The sequence below is a fragment of the Elgaria multicarinata genome, chromosome 14 (assembly GCF_023053635.1).
Source record: "Elgaria multicarinata webbii isolate HBS135686 ecotype San Diego chromosome 14, rElgMul1.1.pri, whole genome shotgun sequence".
Taxonomy (NCBI): Eukaryota; Metazoa; Chordata; class Lepidosauria; order Squamata; family Anguidae; genus Elgaria; species Elgaria multicarinata.
In genome coordinates, this window is record NC_086184.1 from 29,979,339 (window position 1) to 30,004,976 (window position 25,638).

General features: G+C 49.7%; 3 protein-coding genes across 3 annotated transcripts in view; 1 reads left to right on the forward strand and 2 right to left on the reverse strand.

Annotated features, from left to right (window-relative positions):
• COQ9 (coenzyme Q9) overlaps window positions 1–3,432 on the reverse strand; it is a 198,304-nt gene extending 194,872 nt beyond the window's left edge. Inside the window, exon 1 of the mRNA XM_063141366.1 lies at window positions 3,429–3,432. Coding sequence (XP_062997436.1) covers window positions 3,429–3,431 — 3 coding nt within the window. The 5' untranslated portion in view covers window position 3,432. The remainder of the gene's footprint in view (window positions 1–3,428) is intronic.
• Window positions 1–11,296, forward strand: part of BCAR1 (BCAR1 scaffold protein, Cas family member) — a 61,246-nt gene extending 49,950 nt beyond the window's left edge. The window contains exons 4-7 of the mRNA XM_063141353.1: window positions 297–404; window positions 2,168–3,301; window positions 7,509–7,598; window positions 10,121–11,296. Of these exons, the coding sequence (XP_062997423.1) occupies window positions 297–404; window positions 2,168–3,301; window positions 7,509–7,598; window positions 10,121–10,642 (1,854 nt within the window). The 3' untranslated portion in view covers window positions 10,643–11,296. The remainder of the gene's footprint in view (window positions 1–296; window positions 405–2,167; window positions 3,302–7,508; window positions 7,599–10,120) is intronic.
• A 1,605-nt stretch (window positions 11,297–12,901) lies between these two features.
• LOC134408956 (chymotrypsinogen A-like) lies at window positions 12,902–24,599 on the reverse strand. Its single transcript, XM_063141474.1, has 7 exons — window positions 24,542–24,599; window positions 22,100–22,203; window positions 21,610–21,689; window positions 20,380–20,458; window positions 16,864–17,044; window positions 14,841–14,977; window positions 12,902–13,072 (listed from the first exon to the last, which is right to left on the reverse strand). The coding sequence occupies exons 1-7, from the start codon at window positions 24,597–24,599 to the stop codon at window positions 12,902–12,904; spliced, it is 810 nt and encodes a 269-aa protein (XP_062997544.1).
• Window positions 24,600–25,638: the final 1,039 nt, after the last annotated feature.

The window sequence follows — 25,638 nt, forward strand, 5'->3', positions numbered from 1 at the left end:
ACCCTGCAGTGTGTGGGGGCATCTGGGGAGCCGTGCAGGGCTGGCTTTGGCCTATGGGCCTAAGCTTCAGGAGCCCTGCCTTCGGCTGTGGCACCTAGGGTCGGCTTTGGGTGCAGGGCAGAGGTGATAGCCCAGGAGTCGTGGCCTGCAGCCACCATGGCCTGGTCAGTGCATGGACTGGTGGCTGTCTGGAAACCCCCTGTAGGCCTCCTTGAGACCCATCATGGAAGAAAGGCAGGGTACAAGTGCCGTGGGTGGGAACAAGCACCGAGGCTTTCTTCTCTCCCTTGTGCCAGGTATATGACACCCCCGCCATGGCAGTGAAGGGCCCCAACAGCAGGGACCTGAGTCATGCCCAGGAGATCTACGATGTGCCACCTAGCGTGGAAAAGGGGCTGCAGGTGGTAAGTGGGGAATTCGGGGTTTCCACGGTTGGGGTGGGGGTGGGGGTGGGGGGCTCTGGCTTAAATGTTAAGGAAGGCTGGAAAGTTGTGCAGTGAGGCTGGTCCCAGTGGCGGGGGGCTTGCTCAGGAGACTTGCTCAGCTGGCCTGCAAAGAAAGACGCTCTTCCTGAGAGCTGGTTAAGACGTGTTCTGCGCCGTAGTGATTGCAGAATTTGCTGGACAGGGAACCATGTGGATTCCGCGTCGTCGTGATCGCAGAATCCACGATCAGGTGCCAGAGTTGGGATTTAGAATCATAGAATCATAGAATAGCAGAGTTGGAAGGGGCCTAAAAGGCCATCGAGTCCAACCCCCCTGCTCAATGCAGGAATCCACCCTAAAGCATCCCTGACAGATGCTTGTCCAGCTGCCTCTTGAAGGCCTCTAGTGTGGGAGAGCCCACAACCTCCCTAGGTCACTGGTTCCATTGTCGTACCGCTCTAACAGTCAGGAAGTTTTTCCTGAGGTCCAGCTGGAATCTGGCTTCCTGTCACTTGAGCCCATGATTCCATGTCCTGCACTCCGGGATGATCGAGAAGAGATCCTGTCCCTCCTCTGTGTGACAACCTTTTAAGTATTTAAAGAGTGCTCTCATGTCTCCCCTCAATCCCCTCTTCTCCAGGCTAAACATGCCCAGATCTTTCAGTCTCTCTTCATAGGGCTTTGTTTCCATACCCCCGATCATCCTGGTCACCCAGGAATCCCTGGTTTTGAGAATTAGAGAATCCCTGGCTTTGAAAGCCAGTTCCAAGGCCTTCTTGCTGCGGAGACAAGTGTGAAAACAGTAGCCTTTGCGATGGGACGCTGCCGGGCCCCTTGGGCTTCCCGTCTGGAACCTAAGCAGGGCGCAAAGTTTGAACGAGTTGCCGTTCCAACGATCTCCCCCCGGGGCCCCTCAGCTGCTTTCCAGGACGTTCGCAAGCCCAGCTGGAAGGCAGCAAAAGACCTTGGGTCCTCCTGGCATCTCTGCTGTTTGGAGTAGCTGGCGGGCAGGGCAGGGCAGGGCAGGGCAGGGTGGCCATTGGCTGCGCTGGCTGGAGAGGATGGAAACTGTAGTTCGACCTTTCTGCTAGGGTGCCGGGTTGGCCAAAGCGGATTTAGTGGTATACAATTATTTATTATTTTATTTTATTTATTGCATTTTTATACCGCCCAATAGCTGAAGCTCTCTACCCCTGAACGTGGAGGTTCAGTTAGTTAGTTAGTTATTCCTAAAATGTATAAACCGCCCTTCATCCACAAGAGATCTCAGGGTGGTATACAAAATCTAGCCATAATCTAGTCCTATCTGGAGGTTCCACTTAGCCACTAATATTCATATCTTCTATGAATCTATCTGATTCCCCCTTTTAAAGATGTCTATAATAAGAATAACATATAAGACTTTTTCGCTAGGTAAAAAGGCCGGAATAAATTACACAAGGGTAGGCAAATGTATGCAGATGTTCCTAACCTGCCCAACAATATCTAAGAATTTGGCTGCTCCTTGCCCAGAATTTGGCATGCTTTGGCTACCTGCTGGAGGTGTGTCGGCCTCCGTCGACGTCCCGCCTCTCTGTCTGCCTTTCAAGTCTATTGATCTGCCGGAAGTTGGCTCTTTGAGGGGGTGTCAATGGCGGGGCAGCCATTTCAGCAGCCATTCAGCTCCCGTCTTGGTCCAAACTGGGGAAGTGGAGGCCACCGGGAGGGGCATCGATGACGCTGGCTTTGCTTTCTCCCGGCAGGTATACGACATCCCCCCGTCCGTCAGCAAGGACGTCCCGGACGGTCCGACGCGGGAGGAGACCTACGACGTGCCGCCCGTCTTCTGCAAGGCCAAGCCCTTTGACCCGGTCCGGCACCCGCTCATCTTAGCTCAGCCTCCGGTGCCGTCGGCGGACCCTTACTTGCCCGAAGACGTCTACGACGTCCCTCCGTCCGCCGACAAAAGTGCCCCGGAGGCCCAGGAGATCTACGACGTCCCTCCTGCGCTGAGGAAGCTGGCCGGCCAGGAGGTCTACGACGTGCCGCGAGAGCTGCCCCTCGGCAGCAAGGACGGGGGAGGCGACTACATCTACGACGTCCCTCCCCAGGGGGACCGGGAGGGCAGGGCCGGCGACAGCAAGCGCCTCTCCGCCTCCAGCACGGGCAGCACCCGCAGCAGCCTCTCCAGCTCCTCTCTGGACACGGTGCCCGTCAAGGAGGCCCCCGACCAGGAGCTGCGCCTCGACCAGGACGTTGCCATGGAGACGCTGGCCCGGCTCCAGAGCAACGTCAGCACGGCCGTCTCCTACCTCATGTCCTTCATCAGCGGCAGCTGGCGCAGCCCCGAGCAGATGGAGGGGCAGGCGCCCCACATCCAGGGGGCGGCCGAGAGCATCCAAGGGGCCCTGGCGGAACTGCTGGAGTTCGCCCGGGGCGCCGTCGGCAGCGCCGCCCAGGCCTCTGACCGCTCCCTCTACGCCAAGCTCAGCAAGCAGGTGCAGAAGATGGAAGAGGTGCGCCAGGCGCTGCTGCGGCACAGCCGGGCCTTGGACGCCCGCGGGTGGGCCCCCAGCGCCCTCGTGGCTGGCAAGGCCGGCGGCCCGGACGACCTCGAACAATTGGTCATGTACTCGCGGGGGGTGCCCGACGACACCAAGCAGCTGGCCTCCTTCCTGCACGGCAACGCCTCGCTGCTCTTCAAACGGACCAAGGCGCCCCCGGCCTCCCTGGGGGACGGCGGCCTGCCCCACAGCGCTGCCGCTGATAAGGCAAGCAGCATCCAGTCCCGGCCCCTGCCCTCTCCACCCAAATTCCTGGCCCAGGACTCGCCCGAGGGGCAGTACGAGAACAGCGAGGGCGGCTGGATGGAAGACTATGACTACGTGCACCTACAGGTGGGGTTGCGGGGTGGGGAGGAACGCTGGATTGCGGGAGGGAAGGGCGAACCACCCCCCCACACACACTCCCAAGTTGCAGCGCACAGCGGGGCGAGGGTGGGGGGCAGGTCCCTCCCCGAGATGTCATCCTTGACTCTTCCAAGGGCTAAACCTCTCGCTGGAAATGGACATTTATTTTTAATACTAGTGCAAATCCCGTGGTGTCAGATTTTTCTTTCTCTTCTCCCTCTGGTGTCCTTTCGGCTCTTTCTCCTCAGCTTCTCTTCCCCTCCTCTAAGTCTTCTGACTTCTCTTCGGCTCGTTTCCCAGCATTCTGTGCCTGTCCTTCCATTGGCCCGGCACGCTAAGACCTCACAGGAGGAAGCGTTATTAGGCGTGCACGTGCGCACAGGCACACGCCCCGCGTCACGTGTTACGTTGCACGTGCAGTGCGGGGCAGACGCATTGACCTCCCCTTTTCCTCATCCCTCTCCCTTCCTGAGCTGCCCAGAGAGCTTGAGCTTTGAACTTTTTTGAAGTTTCAAAACTTTCCGCACATCTGCATTGCTCAGGCTTCATTTTAACACAAAAATGAGCAGAATCAGTCTGGTAGATCTTGCATAATAAGCCTTACACTACCATATTCGTATATAGTGGGGGGGGGGGTTATTAAAGTTTTGTTAAAGATTCTGGTCACCAAGCCTAAAAAAAGATGTTGTAGAGCCGGAAAAAGTACAGAAAAGGGCAAATAAAGAAAAGTATAGGAAAGGGCACTGTAGCATGATCAAGGGGCTGGAGCATCTCCCCTATGAAGGAAGGCTACAACAGCTGGGATGGTTTAGCTTGGAAAAAAGGAGGCTAAGGGGAGATCTGGTACAGGTGCACAAAATGACGCACGGTGCGGAGAATGTGGATAGGGAGACATTTTTCTCCCTCTCCCATAATAACTAGAACCCAAAGGGGTCATCTCATGAAGCTGATTGGTTTGAGGTCCAGGACAGAGAAAAGGAAGGACTTCTTCACATAGAGCACAGTTAAACTATGGAACTCACTACCACAAGATGTGATGATGACCACCGATTTGGATGGCTTAAAAAGGGGTTGGATAAAGTCCTGGAGGAGAAGGCTAGCAATAGCTGCTAGTCCTGATGGCTATGTGCTACCTCCAATATCCAAGGCAGGAAGCCTGTATACACCAGTTGCTGGGAAACATGGGTGGGAGGGTGCTGTTGCGCCATGGCCTGCTTGTGGGTTCCTGGTCAACAGCTGGTTGGCCGCTGATGGGCTAAATGGATCCTCAATCTGATCCAAGCCTCAGGGCTCTTCTTAGTTGCTTATGTGCTGCCCTTCAGTGGGGGGCATTTTGGGATTCAGAAAAAAACAAACACACCAATGGGTGAAGGAAAGGCCTTGATTAAGCAGGAACAACGCAAGAAAGGCAAAATGCCATAAGGCAGTGATTGCAGCAAGAAACTATAGAGCAAGATTCTAAGGCTTACATCTCGACTGCTACTGGGAACCCTCTTAGAATACGTGACGGAAAGACTCCAATAACGGCCTGGAACGCAGCACCACTTGGATCTCAGCCTATGTTGAGGTTGTGATTTGGGAGGGTCCCAGGGACACAAGTATTACTCTGCTCATAATAATCCCTCCTATATTCTGGCCACGCTCCAACAACCTTGAGAATATTGATGTATTCCTGCAGAGTGAATGGATTAGCACTGGTAAGCGGCCAGTACAGGTGACCATTCCATCTTGAGATCTAGACCGAGGTTATTTGAAGGTAAATAATTCCCTCTCCAGTTGTGCCATCTCACACGGAGAGCTGACTCTGAGAAATAATAAGAAAAAGAAGAATAGCTAGCTACTCAAAGCCACAGGCTCAGCCGAAAGTCCTCTGACTCCTTGAAATGACCGTGGTTTTCTGCATTTTCCACCCCAAGCTGTATACAAAAACGAGATAACAATCTAAAAAAACCCAAAAAACCATCGAGTCTAAATATAACAAATAGCAGCAGGTTGAAATAGCAATTGCATTTAAAAGCCTGTGAAATTTTAAAGAAAAAAACGTCTTCACCTGTTGCTGAAAATCTAGTAATGTTGTTAACCAGATAAACTTGCAGAGGGAGTTTCTGAAACTGGGTGCCACAACTGAGAAGGCCCTCTGTGGTCTCCGCCCACCTCAGCTCAGAGGGGCACCTAGAGGAGAGGCTCCAAAAGTGATGGCCTCAATTCAGGGATGATGATGATGATGATGATGATGATGATGATGTGTCCTCAGTTTTCCTAGGTACTGTAGAGAGATTTAAAAAATTCAAGATGGCCCTTGCATGTGAGTTCTCAGTGGAATAACCACAAGGACACCTCCGGTTTGGGGTCAGCTCCCAGCTCCCTCTTCTGTGCCCAGGCCTCTTCAGCTTATGGCCTTCCAAGCCAAATACACCCGCAAGCGGCGTACCGTCGCCCACTGGGACTTGGGAAGCCTACTTTTTTTTTGCCACCTCTCTCAGGCAGGGTCTACGCTACTGCTTTAAAGCGGTTTATAACAGTAGTGACAGCTGTTGGGGGCCAGGACACGCTCCATAGACCGTTTTGAAAGTGGCGTATCCTGCTTAGTATAGATCTGGCCTAAGTTGGGGGGAAACAGGTAGGTCTTCCCAGCACTTGGCAGGCCATAATCTGTGGCTGCTGGACTGTGTTGCCTTTGTAGGCCACACATTGTGCAGGTCTGTATTAGCGTGATGCTGGGGAGCAAGTTGCCTGCTTGGACATGCCCAGGGCCCTGCCTTTTTGACACTGTTCTGTGCAGATCTATCAGGGGCAGACTATACGATTCCGTGTTCAGAGTGCAGGACACGGAATAACGGGCTCAAGTTACAGGAAGCCAGATTCCAGCTGGACATCAGGGAAAACTTCCTGACTGTTAGAGCAGTACGACAATGGAATCAGTTGCCTAGGGAGGTTGTGGGCTCTCCCACACTAGAGGCCTTCAAGAGGCAGCTGGACAAGCATCTGTCGGGGATGCTTTAGGGTGGATTGCTGCATTGAGCAGGGGGTTGGACTCGATGGCCTTGTAGGCCCCTTCCAACTCTGCTATTCTATGATTCTATGATTTGTGTGCAGAAAGTCCCAGGTTCAAGGCCTCCAAGTTGAGTCCTTGGAGAACCAGCTCCAAACGTAGGATACACACTATAATATTGGCTTAGACTGTGGGCAGGATTGGGCATTTTGTCTGCGAGGGACTTTCAGTGGGGAAATGCAACCTCTGATTTTTACTTGATGAATGCAACTACCAGTTTTCTGCCCTTTCCAAGAGACTCTATCTGTTCTGTTGCTACAGGCTAGTACACTGCCAAAATTCGTATTTATTTATTTATTTATTTATTTATTACATTTCTATACCGCCCAATAGCCGGAGCTCTCTGGGCAGTTCACAAAAATTAAAAACATTCAAAGTATAAATATTATGTTACAAAGTATAAATATTATACATAATATTTTAAACATTATGACACATATTCGTGTCATTTATTAAGACGATCAAAAGATCACCCAAAAGTGTGCAAGCTTTTGAGATCTCCAGATCCCTTCAACAGGCAAGATCTTACAAAAAGCATGTAACGGGCTTGAGATAGGGAGAGAGGTGGAATCCTAAAAGGGGGAAGCCAATGTTTTTCCATTTCTGGTTCCCAGCCATCCTACTGGCATCTGCAGGTCCAACCTGTAGTCATCACAGTTAGAAAGTCTGCAGACCCCACCCCCACCCCCACTTCACCTTGGGGGTCTAAACTGTGATTCACCATCAAGTCAGTTTTCCCCCATCTCTGTTCCCACCCCAAAACCTGCTTTTTATAACATCTTGCCTAATGAAGAGATCTGGAGATCTCAAACGCTTGCAGATTTTTAGGTCAGCCTAATAAAGATATTACACTAACATTAAGATATATTGATACTAATACGGCTACCTTTGCTTTTTCTTCTTCTGGAAGTTGTCTCTTAAGCTAGCACAAGCCAGGCCCAGTTTGCTTCCAGTCAGGCCACAGTCTGTGCTTAACTGGGAATTATCCTCATCTCCTTTTGGGTCACTGGGTGCTGCTAGTGAAGAGCCATCCAAACTGGGGGTAGGGCCCAGACAGGGAGCTGGATTCCTTGAGCTGTGGGTCTTTCTTTGAGGTGCTTCAGATGCAACCCTGCTAACCTCCTTTCATCTTCTCTAAACTAGGGGAAGGAGGAGTTTGAGAAGACCCAGAAGGAGCTGCTTGAGAGAGGCAACATCATTCGTCAGGGCAAGGGGCAGCTAGAGCAGCAGCAGGTCAGTAGGGTGGGCACTGGGGGCGCTGCCCCCCCCCCCCCCCGTTCATGCTTGTCTCCTGTTACTGTCCACAGCTGTTCATTTTCACCACTGGTGTGCACTTGCAACGGTGGGTTGCTTTGCTCATGATGTTCCACGAGAAGGACACGAGTTTGCTTGGCCCAGGAAAAGAAAGAAAGTGCTGATGCAGAAGCTCAATTGATGGAGCATCAATTTGAAAGATTGATGCTCCATTGAATCTTGAGCCATCGTATCTGCACATTCTCAAAAGAGCTAAGCAACAATCAGATGTTGCCCATTTAGAAAAATGGCGTCACATTTTCCATCATTTCGATTGCTGCAATCCAACCTGCACACACTTGGGAGTTAGTCTTGTTGCAAGCTGTGAGTTAAACAGGCACAGGACTGGTTTGCGAGTCTTATTTTGCACAGAGCTCAACATCAGCATAACTGTCTATGACACAGAATGTGTCAACACTGTGTCTTGATTCTGCTGTAGACATCAGCATTTCAGATGAACACAATATCTGCCATAGATAGAGCATCACATTAGTTGCCATCAAAGCATGCACCTTGTTGAGCCCCCTGGAGGCAGGAGTGGGATCCTTGAAGGGTTCAAGGAGAAGAAGACAAGTGGGATGAACTGAGGTCATGGGGGAAGCAGCAACCTTGTCATGGAGGTGGCCATTTTCCCTTGTTGGCCAGCCCAGGAGAGGACGAAGATATGAAGCTGGCCTATATCGAGTCAGGCCATGGGTCCATTTAGCTCAGCATGATCTAGACCTGTGGTCTTCAACTGGTGGGTCGCAACCCTAAAGTGTTTTGTCCAGTTGGGTCACAGTTGCTGCCATGTTGGGCAATTGTGAAAGTGGGTCTCATGTTGCAGGTTGGGAGTCCAAGGTAGGTCTCTGGTCGGGACCAGTTGAAGACCACTGGTCTAGACTGACTGTGAGCAATGGCTCTCCAGGGTTTCAGGCAGTTTTTTTCCCCAGCCCTACCTGGAGATGCCGGGGATCAAACCTGGAACCTTCTGCACACAGAGCAGAGGCTCTGCCACTGAGCTATAGGCCTTCTCCTAAAGATAGATTCCAGTCCTCATGGTTCTAACAGCATTATTGATTTAAATGAGAATATAGGAAGCGGCCTCATACCATCTCAGAACTGTGGTCCATCTAGATGAATATTGTCTACACCGACTGACCACAGTGTCAAGGCCGTCTTCCTGAGCCCTACCTGGGATTTTGCATGTGGTGCAGGTACACCAGTGCTGAGTTCTGGTTCTTCCTCAGCAAGACAATTCATCTGCAGCCTGAAACAATTCCTTTGACCCAAAGCAAGGCTCACTTTTGAATAGCTGCCCAGCTCATCAGTAAAGACCTGCCTACAGTTAGATACCTACTTGTGAGAGAGAGCTGAGAAATGGGCGTGGCTGGAGAGCCACATCTAGGAAGCCGATGGGGGAGCCCAGCAAGGTGATGGTTCCCCATATCCCAGATTAGAGAAGGTGCCTTTCCAGGCGCCCTTAACCCCTTTCCACGACCCACTCCCCTTCCTCTGGGCCGTCTTGGCCTCTTGCCTGTCAGTTGAGCCTGATGGGAATCGGTGACTGAGGTGCTCCCATGTTCCAGAAGGCCATGTTCCAGAATGGAAGCCAGGGAGAGGGCTGTTGGCTCTTTTCACTGCTGAGGCAACCAGTGGATGCAGGCTGGGCAGCCGTGCAGATAGGATCTGAGCTAGTGGTGATTGACCAAGAAAGAGATCTTGGGGTTGTGGTGGAAAAGCTCGATGCAAATGTTGTCCCAGTGTGTGGCCGCTGTCAAGAAGGCAAACTCCACGTGAGGCATAAGTAGAAACTGCGAATATCATACTGCCTTTATACAAATCTATGGTGTGACCACCCTGGATACAGTATCTGGTCACTGCACTCCAAAATGGATATTGTAGAGTTGGGAAAGGTTCAAAAAGCGCAACCAAAATGATCCGCTATGAGGGAAGGTTGCAATATCTGGGACCGTTTAACTTAGAAAAAAGGCAAGACGGAGAGGTGTGATATGCATGGTGTGGAGAAAGCACTTTCCTCCCTCTCCCATAATACTAGAAGCGAATGGGGTCATCCCATGATGCTGATGGGTGGGAGATTCAGGACAGAGAAAAGGAAGGACGTCTTCACACAGCGCAGAGTTGAACGATGGAACTTGCTACCACAAGATGTAGCGATGGCCACCAATGTGGATGTCTTTAAAAGGAGGTTGGGCAGATGCATGGAGGTGAAGGCTATCAGTGGCTGCTAGTCCTGATGGCTAGGGATGTTGTGCCTATATACACCAGTTGCTGGGGAACATGGGTGGGAGGGTGCTGCTTTACTCGTGTCCTCCTTGTGGGTTTCTCACGGTCAGCTGGTTGGCCACTGTGTGCACAGAGTGCCGGACTACTTGGAGATTTGGTCTGATGCAGTGCTGTTCCTCTGACGTGCTGGCATACTTCCCCCCGCTCATGGAGTGTCCTGTGCTCTCTGCCCACAGTTGAAACAGTTTGAGCGCCTGGAGCAGGAAGTCACGCGGCCCATCGACAACGACCTGTCCAACTGGACGCCACCGCAACACTACGCCCACGGCCGAGGGGGCGGGGGCGCTGCCCTGTGCCCCTCTGACCGGCAGCTGCTGCTTTTCTACCTGGAGCAGTGCGAGGCCAACCTCACCACGCTGACCAATGCCGTGGACGCCTTCTTCACCGCCGTGAACACCAACCAGCCGCCCAAGATCTTTGTGGCGCACAGCAAGTTCGTCATCCTGAGCGCCCACAAGCTGGTCTTCATCGGCGACACGCTGTCGCGCCAGGCGAAGGCCCCGGACGTGCGCCACAAGGTCACCCACTACAGCAACCTGCTTTGTGACATGCTCAAGGAGATCGTGGCCACCACCAAGACTGCCGCGCTCCAGTACCCGTCCCCTGCGGCCGCCAAAGACATGGTGGAGCGGGTCCACGACCTCGCCAACAACACACAGCAGTTCCGGATGGTGCTGGGGCAGCTTGCAGCCATGTGAAGCCACCTCTGGCTGGTCGGGGAAGTGGTTCGTCGGCTGTCAATGGACTGTAAATACTTCGCCAGACTCTCTCCTGCCTGCTGAGGAATTGGATTTGGGGGAGGGCTGGGTGGGTCGGCTGGCAGGCTGCCCCCTTCTCCCCTCCCCTCAATGTCTTCTGTAGGCATAGGCCGTGGTGCCAGCAGGCCCCGGAGCGTCTGGCGTGGGCCCGGGCCTGCTGTGGCCGACAAGGGAGGACATTTCTGGCCCTAATGGCAGCCAGGAGGATAGCAGAAGGCAAATAATTATTTTTTCTTGTTTGATTCTAAAATTGTTTGGCCAATGGGCGCTATTTAAATCAAATAAAGAGACATAGAATCTAAGCAATTAGGAGGTAAAGAAACAATATCTGCACTCTGTGTGTGTGTTGATTGGCCTCAGTTCCCTCATTCAGTCTTCCCCAGGCTGGGGCCTGCTAGATGTCTTGGACTGCAATTCCCATCATCCTCAATCAGCACCAGGTTCAGGAGAGCAGCCCTAATTTAACCACACTGCATCCTCCTCAGGTGGCAGTGAAGTGGGCGTATTAGGATTAACCGGTGGTGCGGTAGAGATCGGAGGAAGGTGGCCACCTCTATAACGGGTGGTCAATTTGGGGATGTCCAGGGGCCATTTATGCCCCCTGCCCCTCCCCCCATAGGGTGCCCCTCCCCCCCAGCACCAAAAAAAGGTGTCTGAAGCAGTTAAGGAGCACCAAAATGGTAGAAAGTAGCTTATTTTCAAAATGGTCACTCTGGGTGCCATTTTGTTTTTAAAAACAATTTTAGGAGCTGGGGTGGGTAGTCACAGACAAGGTCGGCCACACATTGTCTCTAATGATGGTTGGTGTCTCGTTTTTAACTGGGCCCCTACTGGGGCTTGGGCAAGGGCAGAAAAGCCAGCAACTTTGGCTTTGCCCTCTGACCCCCCCATGCCACAGTGTCTGGCAATTGCTCAGCCCTCTTCTGCCCTGGGTGATAACAGAGCTTCCTCGTGCCTCCAGACACAGCTCTGTCCAGGAACAGATGCAGGACAAACCCGACTTCTTCTGCCTGCCTCTCTCTGCTCCTACACCTACCCGGCTCTGACTCCAGCAACATTTTTTGCCTCCCTCTGTCACCGAGGTTCAATCAGGCTCTGGGGCGCTTTTTTTTCCCTTTTTAAACTTCTTCCTTCCTTTTCTTTTGAGGAGCCTGGCATGCTTATCCTTTTAAATTACAGGTGCAAAAAACGTGGCCTGCCATTCCATTTCTGGCAATTCACCAGATCCCTCTCCATCCCTTTGGCGGAGGCATTGCCCGGAGCTTCCCTGTTCTAGCAAGGGAATCCTTTCTTTGGCTCTCTCTACATTAAGGGGAATTGCATTGCTTACCTGGGACTTTTGTGCTTCCTGCTTTTTGGTCTGATTGTTATGGGCTGCATTACAGGAGTGGAGAGGGGTAACCACGTGGTTCAAATGGAATTGAATACTTCCCCTCTGTTCGCTTCAATGAGAGTGCCATCAATTGGCAGAAGATCCCTCTTTTTTCAGGATGTTACTACTTTAAAAGGGATTCATTTCATGGCAGAATATTCCAGGGGATACTACAAGAGAAGTCCTGGTTATGGATGATGTCATGTAAAAGACCCGCAAACTTTCTTGAGTGGCCAATCACAAGCATGCAAGAAATTGCTCATTTAGAGGAGCCCTTTATCTCTGATGAGAATGTTGGTTATTGGGCAGACTAAAAGTATAATTAAAATGAAATAAAATAATTGAGAGATCCAAGGTAAAGAAGGGATCCCCTTGTTAGCACTAGCAAGGGGGTCCCTAGGCTTGTGTTCCTGTGCGCATGCGCGTGTGAGTGTCACCAGCTGCAACGGCGCCTCGTCGTCTTTCTCAGCACCACCACCGCAGTTTTGCTTGATGGAGAGCGAATGAGCAAATTGGCAGAGGCATCTCCTCCTCCTCCTCCTCCTCCTCCTCCTCCTCCTCCTCCTCCTCACCTCCGTCATCTGGGCCAGAGTGAAGCCAGGTGAACAAGCAGGTTGCCTGCTTGAAGAGGAAGAGAAAGTCCAGTGGGTCCAACCTTCCTGCTGGAGCGTGGCCCCTCAGGAAGTGCCCCACCATGACCTACTGCTGAGGCTGGCCGCAGGCCTAGGAGTCATTTGTATGGTTTAGCAGGAATGAAACAAGAACAGGACACTCGCAAAGGAGGAAAGTGTTTTATTGTGTCACACTCACACACCCAGCCCCCTGGTTCAGGCAGGTGAGTTTTGGGCCATGGTTTCCTCAACCCACCCGCGGAGCCGACTGACACGAGCATAAACGCCTGGGCTGGTGACGCTGCACTGGCTGCTGCCCCAAGACACGATGCCAACCAGCTGCCAAGCACCCTCCTTCTGGCACACGAGGGGACCCCCGGAGTCGCCCTGGAAACAGAAAAACAGCAGCTTAGGCCTATCCTTAAGCACAGCCTTCCTCAACCTGGGGCACTCCAGATGTGTTGGACTGCATCTCCCAGAATGCCCCACCCAAGCACATGGGTCACCTGGTCACAGTCTTCCACACTACTGCTTTTCTATTTAAATCCCAATAATTACTTCTAAATGTACGTCTATACATATAAATTAGCATTTGCAAATGTTATGCAAATTACTGTACTCTTTTGGCCTCATTTTTGGCCATGCAATAAGCCACCAAACTATTCATATTCCGCCCCACACCCACGTCTGCCTTGGACCAGTTCACAAACAGCGGATGAGGTGGTCCACATTCTGTCCCCAGCAACGTAGCATTTCAGGCTGTGCTTGTGTGCTTGTGTGTTCCCTTATGAGGCTGCTCGTCAGCCGTTTTCTGTGTAATTTAAAGCCCTTCTTCAGTCCCTTTTTAAATAGGGAGTCCAGATGTCATACTTGCCAGTTCATTGCATTTCAGTGTTTTCCTAGTTTTTCTTCAAATCTGATTTATTTATTATTTATTTATTTATTGCACTTCTATACCGCTCCCATAGCCAGGGCTCTCTGGGCGGTTTACAGAAATTCTAAATTGAGGTAAAAACAAGTATACAAAATTTAAAACTCTAAAACACAGAACATACACACACAAAGCATTAAAAACCGATTAAAAACTAAACATGTGAGTAATTAGGATGTGCTGCCATATGCCTGAGCAAAGAGGAAAGTCTTAACCTAAGAAAGTCTTAACCTAAGATAGCAGCGTTGGCGCCAGGCGAGCCTCGTCAGGGAGATTGCTCCATAGTCTGGGGACCACCACCGAAAAGGCTCTGTCCCTCGTTGCCGCACTCCGAGCCTCTCTCGGAGTAGGCATCCGGAGGAGGACCTTAGATGTTGAACGTAGTGACCGGGTATATTCACATCAGGAGAGGCGTTCCGTCAGGTATTGTGGTCCCAAGCCATGTAAGGCTTTCTAGGTCAAAACCAGCACCTTGAACTGGGCTCGGAAACATACAGGCAGCCAGTGCAAGCGGACCAGAGCAGGTGTTATATGGTCGAACCTTCTGGTTCCCGAAATCAATCTGGCCGCTGCATTTTGCACGAGCTGCAGCTTCCGAACCGTCTTCAAAGGCAGCCCTACGTAGAGCGCATTGCAGTAATCTAACTTGGAGGTTACCAGAGCATGGACAACTGCTCTGCAACAAATTTGCGACAAATTTGCCCTCCTCCCTTCATTAGCAAGCACACGTTCAAAGCACAACCCCCAACAACAACAAAATAAAAATGCAAGCACAGCAAAATACGGGGGTTGAAGGGTGCTTTAATCCCACCTGGAGGAAATAAACCAGACATTCCCTGCTCCAAAATAAGACAGAAAAGGGAGGGGAAGAGACGAAATGAGTGCAGGATGGGGACAATTTCATGGGAGTACCGCGCTGCAAAAACATACCAGGCATGGCGAGAGTGCAATAAATTGTTGTGATGGAGATCTAAATGAACTTCAGTTATACAATGAGTACAACATGGCCACGGACACCCCACCCTACCCCAAGACTCCATTTAACCCAGAGTTGCGGAAACTACAAACACGTTCAGTATAGTCAATGCTGAGCTAGATAAACTAATGAGATCGGAGTGTGACCTTTTCTGTGGGTGCCAGCCCCCTACTGTTCTCCTCCAAGGAAGTAGCGATAATGGAGAGGGGCCTTCCAGGGCTCTGGGGGAGAGGGTTTGGGGCGCTCACCATGCATGAAGAGGAGCCGGCTGCACCCGCGCAGATCATCAGGTCAGTGATCTTGTCGCCCCAGTACTTATTCTGGCACTCTTCATTGGACAGAAGGGGCAGGGCTGTTTGTTGCAGCTTGCTGGGGGCGTTGAAATCTGTAGGAGACAGGATCAGATCAATAACTGGTATGGCCACTGTGGCAAGGACATATCCTGTTTTACTCTGTAAACTGAACAAAAAGAACCTCAAGAGGCAGCCACCACAGGGATAAAGTTAAACCAGTAAAATAATTGTTTTTCAAATTTGTATATAACTATATTATACTCAGTTAAATGTATTCAGTGTGATGATAATACAAATCAGAAAACAATTTCCTGCCACATCAGTGTAGCAGTATAACATTCAATAATTATTAACAATCATTCACATGTATATTAAACCAGTTAACTAGGACCCCATTTGTAATGAGAGGAGTATGCAATCAAGCAATACACAATTCACATACATAAACAGTAGATCTAGACCAAATCAGTCAAAGTAATTAAACATTGTTTTAAAGACCACATTAACAAAGTTCATGATATTCCTTGTTTCGAAGATCCCTTTCTCAACACGTTGGTCTTAATAAATTCAAACACGTTGGTCTTTGTAATCTGTAAAAGATTACAGTCCCAAAATAAACAAATTTGATTAGAGCTTTTCCACAGTACCTTATCTCATTCATTTACTTGGCCTCGTTCACAAGGTAAGGACACCGAAAGTATTTTGTTACAGATAAACTTACTGCCACTGCCTTGCGTTTATTTGTTATTTACTCTGTAAACTGCCATTTTATTTATTTATTTATTTATTTATTACATTTTTATACCGCCCAATAGCCAAAGCTGCCATGGACACTAACGGTGTCTTAACAGCAAGAATAGTGTGCAATTAACTCCTTTCTCCTGGTGGTTGCAATCAACTGTGGCTAGTTGTACAGTTGTGACCATCATGCCTTGCTGGGTTAGTGGCAACACCCATGACATGGTCTGTCCACCAGTACCATTTTTCAAGAATGAGGGAACAAAATCCACCTTGAAAGAAGGGGACATGGGCCACTGAACAGTTCCGCTTTGTTTTCTGAAGATGCATTCAGGTAGCCCGAGAACCGTCCTGGAGAAAAATGGCTACGTACCTTCTCCAGGTCAATCTGATCCCTTGTGATGTGTTCCAGAAACCGGTCGTGCCAACTGTGCTTACCCACCTTGGTTTCTATAAAGTCTATGGAGTAGTGTGAGCAGAAGCACCCAGCCTATCTTAACCAACTGGGAAGAATTACACCAACTGCACTAAGTCATTCTCTTGATCCCTGAGATATAGGTCGCCTGGAGGAGCCCTTGGTCTCAAGGTAGGCAGTGTTCCTGTAGTGCAGGAATGTCGAACCTCTTTTAGCCTGAGGGCCAAATTCCACTTTGGAGAAGCTCTTGAGGGCCACATTCCAGTGGTGGATGAGGTGAAATGCCAAAGGGGCGGAAACCAAAATTGGTGGTGCAGCTAAAAATGCTGGCTTATTTTAGCTTAAAGCTCATACTTACAGTAACTAAACATTACAAGGGGCATTTCAATCTTTGAGAATGTGGGAAAACCAAATCATCAATGGCTAGAGGTGTAGCCATCTGGGGAAGCCCAGAAGGCTGGATTAGGACCAAAATGGGCCAGACGTCAGCCTGGAGCTCTCCACCCCAGCTGTAGTCCAAGGATGGCCATCTTCTTTTGTTTGGAGGGCTCCTCTGCTCCAGATGATGATTTGGATAGCAGAAAGATGTCTATTTTCCTACACAGCACAGCGCCTCTATAGATGGGCATGGTCTACGATCAATCTGGTGCCTGTAGAAACACCATTTCTTCACTCCTTCTGGGACTGAGATTACCTCCTCACCAGTGAACATCTCTAGGGGGCACTAGGACAGCTGGAGATGTACACCAGCCAAAAATGGAGGTAAGTAACAGGGGGTGGGGGCATTCTGTTTCCTGTAGTATGGAAGGCCCTTGCCAGACCTACCATTGTAGCGAGTCCTGCCCCAGCCGGTGGTGACACAAAGGTCTCCACTTTTGAACAGATCCACATCATCTGTCAGGCACACTGGTGACACAGTGCAACTCATATTAGCAGGGGTGGCCAGTTTGATAAGGGCAATGTCATAGCTTCTAGGAGGAAGGTTCCAGTTTGGGTGGGAGAAGACCTGGAGAGAGAGAGAGAGAGAGAGACTGATTCTGTGAATATTCCAAGCAAGAGACACAGACAGGAGGTATAATATTTCATCAAAATACTCCCATTTCATACTTCCCAGGAAGAGGAAATGTATCACCTCCAAAAAGAGAAATATGGATTTACTTTACATTATTATTGGACCCAGTAGTGGTTCCACTGGATAAAGCACTCAGTAAAATAAGGATTCCATAAGGTTAATGGGAGGGGGGTTGTTTTAACTAGGGATGTGCTCCGCTTCTAATCGGACCGGCGAATTAGAAGCGGAGCGGGGTGCTTCGCCTCCCCTTAAGGCGGAGGCGAAGAGGATTGGGGGGCCGGCGGAGCATGGTGAAGAGGATTGAGGTGAAGGCGGATCCTTCACCTCGATCCAGAGCTCCGCCAGAAAGGTAAGTGGGGTTTACCGGGCCCTGCCGCTGTCGCTGTCGCCCATGCGGCGACGGCGGCAGGGCCCGGTACCCCCCCCGCCCTCCTCTCCCTTACCTGCCTCCGTCCGCGGTCCGTCGGCTTCTTCAATTGATCCCACGGTTCAACCAGGAAGTCTGGGCCGCACTTGCGGCCCAGACTTCCTGGTTGAACCGCGGGATCAATTGAAGAAGCCGACGGACTGCGGACGGAGGCAGGTAAGGCCCCCCTCCCCCTTAGTCCCTTACCGGACTCTGCCGCCGTCGCCGCATGGGCGTCGACAGCGGCAGGGCCCGGTAACCCCCCTGCCCTCCTCTCCCGGCCTTACCTGGCACCACTCCCCTCCACTGCGGAGCTCCGATTCGGAGCCGGAGCTCTGCGGCTTAGAGAAGCGGAGTATGGGCGGAGCGGTGCGGAGCGGGCCGATCCGAAATTTTCGGATCGGCCCACGGGGCGGAGCGGGGGGTCCGTGCACACCCCTAGTTTTAACCTTACTAAAATTGAAAGAGTTTTACCAATCTTCCTGAAAATTGCACATTCCAGGAAGAAATGCCTTTTTTACATAACGTGAACATTTCAGGAAGATTGCTTAAAAACTAACAATCTCTTGCGAAGCCAGTATAGCCTCCATGTTTGAACCATTGCTGTTTTCTTATTCCCTTTCTATTGTAGTTGGTAGAATAGAATTTCTTTTCTTTTTAAAATTCAATTTACTTATTTTAAAAAATATTTTTTATTTGCTAATAAAAGCAGATGAGAGCTCATAGTGCAGCACTCAAAATGTTGAGGTTTGGGGGTGAGGGAGGTGATAACTGTCATCTGGGGTAAAAGCAGGAGCGGCAGCAAATTTCTGGGACCTCAGACAAGCAATCCTCTCAGTGTGACCAGACCCTACCACTTATTTATTATTTATTTATTTCATTTCATTTTTAAACCACCCAATAGCTGAAGCTCTCTGGGCGGCTCACTTCTGTTTACAGGTCTGTGCTCTTTACCACTCCTCTTTCCCCTCTGCTTTCCTCTCAATCGTTTGTGTTACGAAGGTCCCTTTTTGTATTCAAGTGCTGAGAACAGCGGCCTTAGATACAAGCAATGGAATCAAATGGGAATGAAACTTTGGCCACAGCTAGACCTCAGGTTTCTCCTGGGATCATCCAGGGTTCGCCCCTGCCTGAGCACTGGATCCCCTGTGTGTCACCTAGACGGACAGGTTTGACCCCTGGACGATCCAGGGATAAACCTTCGGTCTAGCTATGGCCTTTCATTCTCAGGCCTGTCTTTCTTTGAGGGCAGAACATTTTGCTGCCTGAAGCCTGAGGAGCAGACTCAGCCTGGTTCTTACCTCTCTTTTGGGAGGAGGAGAAGAGTACTCTTTTCTCTTTTTGAACATACTTTCCCCCGGCTTTGAGACTGTTTTGCGCTATCTTTCCCCAAGCCAGTTTCTCTGAGCCAGGCATCTGTTTCCTGAGCAGTCTGGTATAGTTTTCCTAGTTATGTTTTAAAACATATTTTCAAAAGCCCTAGTAACGTCAAGAGTTACAGAGTTGGGAGAAATCTCAAGCTCCTCATGACAGGAACTGTGTAAGATACCCCTGGAGATAATTTAGACTGACACACACCCCCCCGGGCTGCCATCTTCATCCTGTGATAACCTGGACCACCATCTGTCAGGGATGCTTTAGGGTGGATTCCTGCATTGAACAGGGGGTTGGACTCGATGGCCTTGTAGGCCCCTTCCAACTCTGCTATTCTATGATTCTAAGATGCGAGGGGGACTGGAGCAGGCAGGGACCATCGGAGCCTGCTTCAGTTGGACACCCCCGCCCCCCCAGGGTTAACATCTTCATCCTATGGGGAAGAAGAAGGAGCTGTTGGTTTGCCCCTCCATTGGGAGACGAGAGGAGGGAGCAGGGCCTTCCCACCAGCCTAAACAGTCTCCTTAATTTCTTTTTATTTTCTCCCTCTTCCCTCCCCATCCACTTTTCCTTGTGTGTCTTGTCTTTTTTAGAATGTAAGCCTGAGGGTAGGGACTGTCTTCTTTATTGATAAATTGTAAGCCGCTCCGAGAGCCTTTTGGCTGAGGTGTGGGATAAAAATACTCGAAAATAAATAAATAAATAAATAATGCTTTCCCCCCTTCTAAAGAGATCTGGACCCCAGACTACTAAAAACAAACAAACTGGCAGATCATAATAACAGTTTTCAGGCGCCCATTTGTTTTATGAGGCTGGGGCTGGGGCAGGATACCAAACAGAGCGACTAACAGTCCACAGAGTGGCCCTGCTGGGTCTACGAGAAAACCGCCCTCACTACTTCTTGCAGGTCCATGTTTTACAGCAACCACTCTCAGCTGAACTTGATGGAATCCCACGGTCCATCCCTGGGTTTACTTTACTGACCTCCCCTGACTCAGCCTCATAGGGAACTGTAGGCATAGACAGAGCAGGCATACATAGCACACAACGACCTGTTCATACGACATCTTAAGCCACAGTGGTTAAGCACTTGGAGCTAAACATTATGGCTTAGCGTGTCATGGCCATTCCTAACCGTGGTGGCCACATAACCACAGTTTACACACACTCACTAAGCATTTGCTGAAAAGGGTTTAGCAGCAGGCCCACAGAGTGCTGAAAGTGGCAAAACTAAAAAAGTATATGTTGCTTTTCAAAAGCCAAGAAAATTCAATCATCAAAAAACTGCCTATTCAAACGACCAGAAGTTAAGGCTTGCTCATCAGTCCAAACTCCACAAAGCCAGGCAATTGGAAGCTATCTGACCTGCCCCATGATCAGTCATGGTGTTGTGCAATGTCACCATTCACCCGCCATGGGTCCCTGCACCTCCAAATTTACCACTACACTGCTCCTAGCAAACATGTCGCTCTCTAGCTGCTTCACCCACCTGCTCAACAGCCAACTCCTGGATGTTCTCCACAGGGGAGCTGCGGTCATGTTCACCAAGCACCACAATGTCATCACTCCTGGGAAAGTAAACAAAAGCCATGGTCTGCCAGTGAAGCACATGACTCACACAACACATAGTCAAACTATGGAATTCGCTACCACAAATTGTAGTGGTGGCCACCAATTTGGATGGCTTTAAAAGGGGGTTAGATAGACTCCTGGAGGCAAAGGCTAGTAGTCCTGATGTCTCTATGCTCCCTCCAGTATCAGAGGCAGTATTCCTATGTGCACCAGTTGCTGGGGAACATGGGTGGGAGGCTGGTATTGCACTCATGTCCCACTTGTGGGCCTCTCCCATGTGAGTCTGCCCAGGTTTTAAGATATTCGGGAGGTCTTCTTTTAGTATTGACACTTTCAGAGGCTTATTTGGTGGCGACATGAGAGAAACTCGCTCCCAAGCTTTGCAATTCCCTGCCAGCAGGCAAAGACAATCATAGCTTCAGTTGGCAGGTAGGTCTGTCGGGTGAGGTGCTGTTTTTATTTTGTTATTCCTATGTTTTTAATTGTGTTGGTAATGCATTTGTTTTACAATGGTTTTAATTAAGCTTTTATTAAACTATTTATTTATTTTATTTTATTTATTAAATTTATATACCACCCCATAGCCGAAGCTCTCTGGGTGGTTTACAAAAGTTAAAAACAGTGGACATTAAAAAGTATACAAAATTTAAAACCATCAAAAATATAAAAACAACAGTATAAAACAGTATCCATTTTAAACGACAACAGTTCTGGGGTCCATTAAAAAACAAACAAACTTAGCATGTGTTGTTTAATGCCTGGGAGAAGAGAAAGGTCTTGACCTGGCGCCGAAAAGATAACAATGTTGGCGCCAGGCGAGCCTCATTGGGGAGATCATTCCATAATTGGGGGGCCACCACTGAAAAGGCCCTCTCCCTTGTTGCCATCCTCCGAGCTTCCCTCGGAGTAGGCACTCGGAGGAGGACCTTAGATGTTGAGCGCAGTGTACGGGTAGGTTCATGTCGGGAGAGGCGTTCCATCAGGTATTGCAGTCCCAAGCCATGTAGGGCTTTACAGGTTAAAACCAGCACCTTGAATTGGGCTATGATTATAAACTTCTGGTGCTATCCTTCACTCCCTTTCCTGATCCACATATGTTCCTCCCAGACTTCATATTCTCATGACGATGGAGGCGTCATGTACTTACGTCACCTTGCAGTGGGCAGCAGTTGCTACCCAGAACTCGTTGAGTAGAGATCCACCACAGAAATGGCGCTTGTTGCTACTCTGCAAGAAAGACCAACAAAAAGAGATGGTGAAACTCAACAACAACAAAAAGGGCTCAGAGGAGTTCAGCAGAAGGGAACCTTCCTTCTGCTCAGGGCTGCATTCCCTCAGGGGTACGTTGGGGTTGGAGCCCCATATTCCAGGGGGCCGGGCAAGTGTCAAAAGTGTCAGAGCCATCCTCTTTCGCTCTCTCTGAAGCACAACGCTGGGCCACAGACCTGACATTGGGGAAATGCGCATTATGCATATGATCAGAAGCACTACAGCTTCTTTATTATATTTCCATATATCCCAGGGCTACGTCCTGGACTCTTAGCCAAACTAATGATCCATTGTTAAGCTCTGGTGAAGGAACCAGGCACCAAAAAGGGAAGCAAATGGGTTTCCAACCTCTTCGCAAGCACTTTTACCTGCAAGGAGGCTTGCCAGGGCCATGATCCAGGCACTGCTTCCTCTCCGTTGACAATGCGGTGGTAGCCACTAACGATGGGGTGGATGGCAGGGACACCACAGTCTGGAAGCAACAACGGAGGTGAACCTTTTTGCTTTGAGGCCTCATAACAAGTGCTGAAAGCAGTCAAGGGGTCCCCCCTACTTTCAACCCATGCCCCACTTTGTCACCAGCTCCTAAGTGACTGGTGTGAGGGTTTGTCTCTGGCCAGATCTGCACCAAGCAGGATATTGCACTATGGCCATGGCTAGACCTACTGGGTCTAGCGTGACGGGGGCAGGGGAGGATCTCGTAATATGATTATCGCAAGATCTCCCCCTCTGTCTACACATCCTAGGAGGAAGAGGATGTCGCCCCGGCATTTTGTGGTTTTTTTTTAAAGGAGAAGGCGCTCACTAGTGCCTCGAATGCAAAACGTGAGGTTTTTAAAAAAATAAATAAATTTCCCCGCTCCCTCCACCCCACCTTCAATGGGCACAGAGCTTCTCATGGTTACTCGCAAGGAACCGGGACAACCCGCGACTCCCGGCCACACGTTCCATGGTCTCGGGATCATCCTGAGATGGCGGGAAAAGCAGGCTAAAAGCATAGGGCGATATCCAGGGCCAAGAGAGGGATCATCCCTGTTAACGCACAGGGACAATCCTGGGGCCATCCCTAGGATATCGCCCCGTCTAGCCATGCCCTATGAAAGCGGTATGGAAGTGGTATATAAAAGGCAGGAGCCACACTACTGCTTTATAGCGGTATTGAAGTGCACTGTCAACTGTTGGGGCCCATTGACACAGACCATATACCAATTTCATACCGCTTTGATAGAGTGATACCCTGCTTGGTGTAGATGTGTCAATGGGCCCCAACAGTTGTCAGTGCACTTCTGGTGAAGGAACCGTGCACCACAAAGGGAAGTAAATGAGTTTCCAATCACTTCGCAAGCATACCACCATAATCTGCAAACAGCCCCTTGGTCTTTGAGACCTTCTGGGTGGACAGCTCCTAGGGTATGTCTACGTGAAGGGTTTGTCCCGGGGTGGTTTTGCAGTAGTGGCACATCGTCTACATAACACAGCCATCATTGTGAAGCCATCTGGGGACAAACCCTGGAAACTCCGCTCCAAAAGAGTCGGGCACTTAACCCAACTTTTTTGGCAGCGGAGGCTATGGCGCCCCCTGATTGGTCGCCATGGGTGTCCCTGCGCCTGTAAAAGTTTTTTAAAAAACAGGGGAGGAGAGTAACAAGGCTGTTCCTCCCCCCCTTTAAAATTTTTTTATTATCTGTATCTTCGCAGCTGTGCATGGGGGTGGGCATGAATGAGCAGCCTGAGGGAGGAGAGGTGGTTCACCCTGAGTCCCCGTGTCCTCCTCTGGCTGCCTTGTTCCTCCACCCCACTTTTTAAATTTTATTACCTGTATATGTGCAGCTGCGAAGATACCAATAATAAATTTAAAAAAGCGGGGAGGAATAGCTCCATTCCTCTCCTCTCCGGACCCCATTTTTAGTTTTTTAGTTTTAAAGACCGGGAAACTTTGCACTTGTGTTCCTTCCCGTTTTGATGCCAGAACGGAACGTAAGTACGGGAGCAAGGTGCCCCGTGGTGCTGAAGCACCCCTGTAAAGACGGGGGCTTAATCCTACCAATCAGAACACTTTGTACAGCTACTCTTTGTATAGCTACCTGTCCACTCTGCAGTGCCTGGATCTGATTCATCCTATACTGAACGCTACCAAGACCCAAGATCAATCTATACATTCATCATCATCGTTGTCGTCTGTGATAGGCGCCGCCTCCTCAGTCTAAATCACTTTAGAACACACTTGGAAGTTACCGTGCTATTCTTTGTAGCTCTTACAAATGCTTGCAATTGGCTTGATCGACGTGAGCCCAGATACTACAGCCATGGAAAATGCTTACCTTCCCGAGATTGGATACGACGTCATGGGCATAGAATCATAGAATAGTAGAGTTGGAAGGGGCCTAAAAGGCCATTGAGTCCAACCCTCTGCTCAATGCAGGAATCCACCCTACAGCACACTTGACAGATGGTTGTCCAGCTGCCTCTTGAAGGCCTCTAGTGTGGGAGAGCCCACAACCTCCCTAGGTAACTGGTTCCATTGTCGTACTGCTCTAACAGTCAGGAAGTTTTTCCTGATGTCCAGCTGGAATCTGGCTTCCTTTAACTTGAGCCCATTATTCCGCATCCTGCACACTGGGAGGATCGAGAAGAGATCCTGGCCCTCCTCTGTGTGACAACCTCACGCGATTTGGAAGCTATACTTCTATTAATGCAGCCCAAAATAGCATTTGCCTTTCTTGCAGCTATATCGCACTGTTGGCTCATACTCAGCTTGTGATCTACAACAATTCCAAGATCCTTCTCGTTTGTAGTATGTGGATACTTACCGTGTCCCTGTGCAGCCCTGAAGAGTGCAAGGCAGGAGAAAAGCCACAAGACAGCCATGCTAGGCACCTCTATGAGCAATGTTTTTATGAGGGATTGAGGTGGCTCCACCATTTTTATATGGAAAACTCAGTTAAAAAACAAACCTCAGAGCTAGAAGTAACATGGGAATGAGCACACCTGACTGCTGATACCAGGATCAATAATTGGCAGGAGCTGGCAATGGCACCACTTCAGAAACAGATGAGTTATTTTTAGATCTATCACAGCTGAGTGGTTTCCAGGGCACTGTCAGTGAAGGGCTATCCAGAGGGGAGGGAGCTTGCGAGTGTTACATCCATTTCAACTTGGGTTTTCCCCCCCCCAAAGGGTTGTGGTTTTGAAAGTTTTCAACTTCAGGGGGGGCTTTCCCCATCTTGGTGGCCCGCAGATCTGATGGACTGCAACACCCATATCCAATGAAGACCACCAGGTTGAGGCAGGCTGTTCTAGAGAACCCTTTCCATTAATTAAGGAACTCCAATATGGCTGCCATGCTATCTCTGTGCCTTGCAGAACACACTATGCCCTTGGACACAATTATTTTATTTGTTGTTGTTTTTATTACATTTACTGTATATCCCACCTTTTCTCTCCAAGGAACCCAAGGTGGCCTACATAATCCTCCTCCTCTCCATGTCTAAATGCACGGTTTTGAATTTTTGTACACAGGAACATTCCATCATGACAGCCTCCTCCACTTGCAGTTTGAAGCAGTACAATATGTCCACAGATTTTTAGCAGTTCCGTAAGAACTAGGCCTAGATCCACATGAGTAACTTAGGGTGGCCACTTATTTCCCAAAGAGGAAATGCATTGCCAAAAAAGAAGACGAAAGAGGACAGGAATTTGCATAAAATGTGCATATGCCAATGTATATATCTAGCTGCAAATTTAGAAATAATAGCTATGATTTCAATTGAAGTACAATATATCTCACCATAGTTGGGGAATACTTGTGTCTAGAGGAGAGCTGTGTGCCTGCTAAGTTTGTTGTCTGGCTGCTAAATGTGCTACTTATAAGGTGCCACACTTTCATCAATCCTTTTTGAACACACAC

Excerpts from the sequence above, each read along its gene's own strand:
- LOC134408956 (XM_063141474.1), bottom strand. The coding sequence starts at position 24,599 with ATGGCTGTCTTGTGGCTTTTCTCCTGCCTTGCACTCTTCAGGGCTGCA. Across the intron at positions 20,459-21,609 it reads GCTGCCCACTGCAAGGTGAC|GAGTGATGACATTGTGGTGC; the intron begins GTAAGTACATGA and ends TTACTTTCCCAG. Across the intron at positions 17,045-20,379 it reads AGGAGTTGGCTGTTGAGCAG|GTCTTCTCCCACCCAAACTG; the intron begins GTGGGTGAAGCA and ends CTCTCTCTCCAG.